A 6,000-nucleotide genomic window follows, 5' to 3' on the forward strand; every position below is an offset into this window, starting at 1 on the left:
TAAATGCTTTTTGTAAGTGGCCGCACCTTATTTTTAAGTTTCGTCATTTTCTCAGTTTCGCTAGATGCAAGGAGATTTTTTCCAGTATATAATTCGATTCACCTGCAGCTGCTGCTGAGGGATAACAAAACTCTGTTTTGAACCAGAAATGCTGCTGTGAAGTCGAACTAAAATAGTCTTCCTAAGGCTTTTCAAAATTTTGTATGGAGTGTATGAATTTTCCAAAATGAAATCAGGATTTTTTACAGCGTGTTTCTACGCTTTTTGAAGCATCTATTACTATTTTTGTCCACAAGAACAATAAAACAATCCTTATCAGGACCACTTCAAACATAACTGAAGAGTTTCACGTCAACCATGCGGTCGAGTATGTTTCTTTTTTTTTTCTTTAAATCAGCAATGTTGGAGGTTTGCAAGAATATCATTATTTTGGGAAAATACTACGATTAATACCAAGTCTTCTCCTAGTGTTGTTATTACTAGTTTTGGCCCCTATATTCATCTCACTGAACCGACGTTCGCGGAGAATATGTAGATCAAAGACCAAATTTACACGAAATCATTGACAAACTGAAAAAAAACATGCGTACCTACTCATGTGAAATCCATCAGAAAGGAAAATGCAGGAAACTTGGCGACAATTCTCCGTTTTTGGTGGAATAAACCATTTTTAAAAATCGCTCCCATATTCGTCTCATTATTTAAGTCCCAAAATAAATTTTCATGCTATCAATGCTTCAATATTAATGTTACTGTTTTTATCCTAAGCAAAGAAGAAAGTGAACAATTCATACTGAAACAACTGTGTTTGACAAAACATCAGAGCAATAATCCAAAGGTCAATCAGAATTTCAATTTTGGAGACATTTCAATTTTTCGAAAAAAATGTTTGATAAGATTATTTGAAAATCAGTCATAGCTCCACTCTTTATAGTTGTTAATGTTATTCAATATATAAGATTTAACAGTTTTTCATGATGAATGCGCCACCAAGTGCTAAAACGTTGGGACAAATAAAAACAGCTTCGTTCTAAACTCTGAGATAAATGACTGCTTAACTGAATCCTTATTATTAGTGCGTTTTATAGTCGACCTCTCACACAATATAAGAACTGAAATAAAACCCGAATATTTTACGAAACTTTCAACTTTAAAGGTCACAGTTTTTTGAGAAGCTTAACCCGAATCAGCCCAATGATGCCTTATGGCATTACTTGACACATTGAAAATCTCTCGACCTAAAATGAATTTTAATGACATTTGCATCATTTGGTAATATGTTTATGAACACCAATAGATGCCACTTGACAGAGAAAATTACAGAAATTTTGTTTAGTTTTGTGCGTGAACGCAGTAGCTATTTAAAGTAGAAAAATGTACATGGATTGGTAGAAAAAAAAATATGAATTTTGAGAATATTGAAGAGAGAAGTATGTTGAGAGTGCAAGAGAGAACGAGAGCGAATAACTTGAATCAATGGTTGTCATTCGTCAAAACGAGGTTAGAAAAAAAGTGATTTGTTGCGCTAACGTCTCTCACTCTCAACACGAGTTGCGTTATAGTAGGGATATGAGTGTGGGAGATTATCAAAAAGAGAAAATAGAAGAGAAATACTTGAGAGATGAATTGTTTTCCTGCTATCATTTACGACATCGTTTACTGTGCAGCGCACATGCTATTTGAATAAGCCGCAGTTCAGTTAATGGTCAATTCAAGAACAACATTCGAGTTTGTGTATAGTAATAAAATATAGTATAGCAAAAACAGCAGAGTGCCGATGGCAATTGACTTTTGGTATTTCGTTTAGCGGTCTTGAAAGTTTAAACTTCTCGAAAAGTCTCTATCCAAACCTTAATCTCCTTCCCAGAACCAGCTATAGCCACAAAATTCCATTCCCACATACAAGCAGATATTCGATGCAAATTTCCGTTCCATAGTCTAAAATAGTATATTTGCCAGATTTTTCTTCGCCATAATAAAGTGCTGATACTAGACACCTTGTTTCCTGTGGAAGAAACAACAACTCTCGCTTGACAGTGAAATAAATAGGCAACAAAAACAGTGTTTACTTTTTGCTTTCTTGGTGTTTCTGATCCTAAAGGGGAGTCTTCCCTTGGATACATCACTGGTTGTATTGTATTGGCACAAAAACGCTTACAAAAATTTTATTGAATCAGAAAAAAATTATCAATTTAGCAGTAATTTTGAACTAGACGAAGTAATCCAAATAAGGGCTTCGTTTTCAGCTTACATATCACACTTATGAGATTGTTGAATATACCTTTGAACCATAAGACATTTTGGTTTAAAAAAATAATTTCAAACATTCATTTTTGCCATCTGCCTATAGTATTTTGAGTACATTCAGTTCGAAATGTTGAATGAAAAGGCAAACTATTTACTTATAAACAATTTTATGTAATATCATATTCAAGCTTCATAGTTGAAGATTCCCAAGCATTCAGCTTTATTATTGGCTAGATAGCACTCTCGTTTCCTTGAAAGAAGCGAAACTGGCCGCAGCTCAAACGCGAAAACATTTTCAACGCTATTTTTACGGGTAAAAATAGGTTCGCAAGGCGGACAAAAAACATGAGACAATTCTTTGAAGGTTGCCAATTTGCATGCAGCCGAAAAGCACCAGACCGATACGCGCTGCCGGACGGAGCCAACTTCCGCTGAACCATTCCCATTCATTTCTTAATTGACTTCCCGCTAACGAAAGGCAGTTCCATTCTGCTGTCGCAGTTCGCGGGCAGAAGAAGAAAAAATCTACCCGTCCGCCGGTCGGCAGGTGGAGCCTTCCGAAAAACTTGCGAACAATTGCATTTGTTAACGTTCCAAACCATAAACAAAGTTCTCATTGCTCGGTTATTTTCGAAACTAAAAAATCTTGACATTACTAATTAAATGCAAAATTTTCAATTTTCTGTAAAATACCATCCACTGTCACCAATGCTGTGCATTTTCAATCTATTCTTACGACGAAAGCCGTTTGGATTTACCGTCGAACGGTGGCGGCAATGGCGAACGCCGACGATCCGAAGCGATGTCTTTTCAAATTAACGATTCCATAAAACCACCCGCTGGGCGAACGGAACTGACGGAAAGAGCAAGCAAAATTCTTCGCCCTGCCGGGAATGCTGCGAACCGTACAGCCCGGCGGAGATCCTCTAAGGACACTGACAAGTACCGCTCGACGGTGCAGTAAAGTTGTGTAGGACACTCGCTGTATATAACTAATTAAATTAATTGAAGCATATTTGCAAAGTTTTTCGGCTGAGCGGCGTCGGCGGCGGCGGCAACCGGCGTAGTTGAAGCCTTCGCTCTATTACCGGCGCAAGGAAGCTGCTGGTCATAGGAGAAGTAAACAGGAAGCATAGTTTGTTTGCAAAGTACAAAGTGAGTGCCTGTCGTTTACGGCGTATTGGCATCGAAGGCTTATCACAAAGTGGTGGGACATGGAGGTAGCGCAGAATGCGGCAGAAAACCGCGGGAAATATAAGGATCATTTTTTTGTTGTTGCTTCTGTTTGGCTGCGTGGAAGCATCGCTGCGTAACAATGGGTTGTGGAGCTTCCGCCATGGTGACCAGGGGAACTGTTAATTAGAACAGCAGATATTTCTGTTTTGGGTTGATGTTTTATCGCGTCAATTAGTATGATAATAGAAGAGAAAAATTGTCTACTCAGTATCTTATTTTGTATATTTTGAATTTGGGAGCTCCTCAGTTTATAACGTGAGTTCGGAAATTAGATACACCAAGTGATGATTATATGCAGATTTTTTCATTCAAAGAAATATTTCTAACAATAATAACAAACCACATGTGGTTAGTCCGAGGGGAATGTAGCGGGATACCGCAAAAACATAAACAAAATCGGCTGCGACGGGTTTTGTTTCTCGGAATCAATTTTCGCTTCTAACCTCGTTATATGACGAAACAGTTTACAGAATCAAAACCTCGTTATATGACGAAACAGTTTACAGAATCAAAACCTTTACTGTTGGGAAACCGAGAGCGCTAAGTGAAAAGAAGGAGGAGGAGGAGGAGAAACATATATTGGAGTTTATCGCGAGCGACGATGTCACATGAAACCGCGATTGAGCAGCTTTGGTTGGGCATGTAAATAAGTTTTAAACGGCTCTGCCGTCAGTAACATCAATCCTTCCGGCGGCCGGAAGGAGGGGATCAAACAGAAACTGTTCGTCACGGCAAAGTGTTCGAGTTTCTCCGACAGAGCTGAACGGGGGTTGGATGTTGGGTGGAGCGGTTCCGTAGTATTAGTCAGAAGGTATACATTTCAAACCTGTAACTGAAGCTCTCCAAATGCGGTTTTGTGTTGTAGATAAAAAGCATTAATCGATCACTTGGATGTTGATGACAGATCTTGTCGAACTCTTTCTCTCTCTCTTTCCAAATAGGAGGGTTCTTGAAATGGTGCGCTGAGGACAGACTCTATAGATAGATGTAATTTAAACTATTTGAAACTGTTGAAAAGAATTTTACGAGCAAACTGAACGACTTTGTTTAAGGTACACCAGAGTAGCAGTTGTATTTCTAAAGACATTGCGACATCGAGTAACTGAACGGGGCGTGTCTGAAAGACATCTGTCACTGAACAGTATGTGTCACTTCTGTTAGTAAAAAAAAGTTAGGAGTATTTTACTCGATCGCATTTACGAACAGGCGAACTCGCGTGGTAGACGAGTGAGCAGTTAAATTTAGCGAGGCAACACGACGTTTGACAACGGTTTTGACCACGCCTCTCTTGGCAACCCGGTATGTGATGAATGCCTGTAGGCAGCATTCTAGTGCGTGTTGTTCGGCTGTGCTACTACTATTTTGTTTAGATATAAAGTCAGAATTGAGGAGGACTATAATTCAAGCGGTGAATGTTACAGTCGATGACAAGCTCTAATGCAATTTGAACCAGCAAAATGGCGCCTGGGAGTCTATTTTAGTGAAGGTCAGTTATTGCAATGACCTTTGAGTGTTTTACTGTTTTTATTCTACCGGTGCCGATAAATGAGCAACTATGTTATTCGAAATATATAAAAAAAACTATTAAATAATCATTCCTCAACTGCTGAGCTTATTATCAACTGATATATTTTCAATGATTGAAGTTCAACTGCAGGTAAATGAGTCAATTCCACCATGCGCCGCGAAACATTAAAGAACCCTAGATACAATCATACGTGTACTTACTTCCACACCAGTAGCGATGATATGAAGATGACTATCAGCAGTAGCACCGAGCACAGCACAATCATGGCGGACGTTTGGAATGATGGACTGCTGTGGAAGCTGGCGTCGAGAATCTGCAATTGAGAGAGAAACATAGAACAAAAATTGTGACGATAAGTTTGATAGATTTGTTTGCAGAGATGAGATCATTCTGGCATGAGCCATGAGAGTGGAACGGATAAAAGAGCCACTGCTGAACAGTATGGCGACAGTGCGGGTCTGAGCAGATCCGCAAAAAAAAGTTGCAATAATTAAAGGCAAACATTCCATTAGGGACTCAATTAAGATTGAGTCAGTTGGGGCTTTTGCGACCGTTGAGTGAGATAGAACAGTAGCCACTATTTGAACTGCTGTAGTATTTGATTTAACTCTCCACTTCCAGCACAGTGCATAATGAAAAAAGCACAGTTGCAGTATGGTTTTTTTTTACAAAGTACCACTCGAATTCAAGAGTCACGAATCACAAACTAAGAATCAATCAGCGTCGTTTCTCGGATAAATCTGTCACCAATTTTTACTCCATTTAATTAAACAACCTGCAACCTTGCCCGGCGCGATCAGTGTCGTCCCAGACGCTGTACACTGTCTCTTTGAGTAGACCCCGCTTTTGTGTCGATCCAGCTGAATGGGTTGTTTTGGATTAAATGTAATTGAAAAGGCACCTCCGTGGGCTTCCCCATCACTGCGCATCTTCCCCGTACCCCGCGAAGTCATTCAAGCAACGGCCAGTGCAGTGCGGCTCGAGAGCCG

At 39.4% G+C, this 6,000-nt stretch overlaps 1 protein-coding gene across 2 annotated transcripts in view; it reads right to left on the reverse strand.

Annotated features, from left to right (window-relative positions):
* LOC129729988 (transcription factor mef2A) overlaps positions 1 to 6,000 on the reverse strand; it is a 282,838-nt gene that overhangs the window by 169,363 nt on the left and 107,475 nt on the right. For both annotated transcript variants that reach the window (XM_055688924.1, XM_055688925.1), the window contains one exon: positions 5,212 to 5,324. In XM_055688924.1, coding sequence (XP_055544899.1) covers positions 5,212 to 5,324 — 113 coding nt within the window. The remainder of the gene's footprint in view (positions 1 to 5,211; positions 5,325 to 6,000) is intronic.

The sequence above is a fragment of the Wyeomyia smithii genome, chromosome 3 (genome assembly GCF_029784165.1).
Source record: "Wyeomyia smithii strain HCP4-BCI-WySm-NY-G18 chromosome 3, ASM2978416v1, whole genome shotgun sequence".
Taxonomy (NCBI): Eukaryota; Metazoa; Arthropoda; class Insecta; order Diptera; family Culicidae; genus Wyeomyia; species Wyeomyia smithii.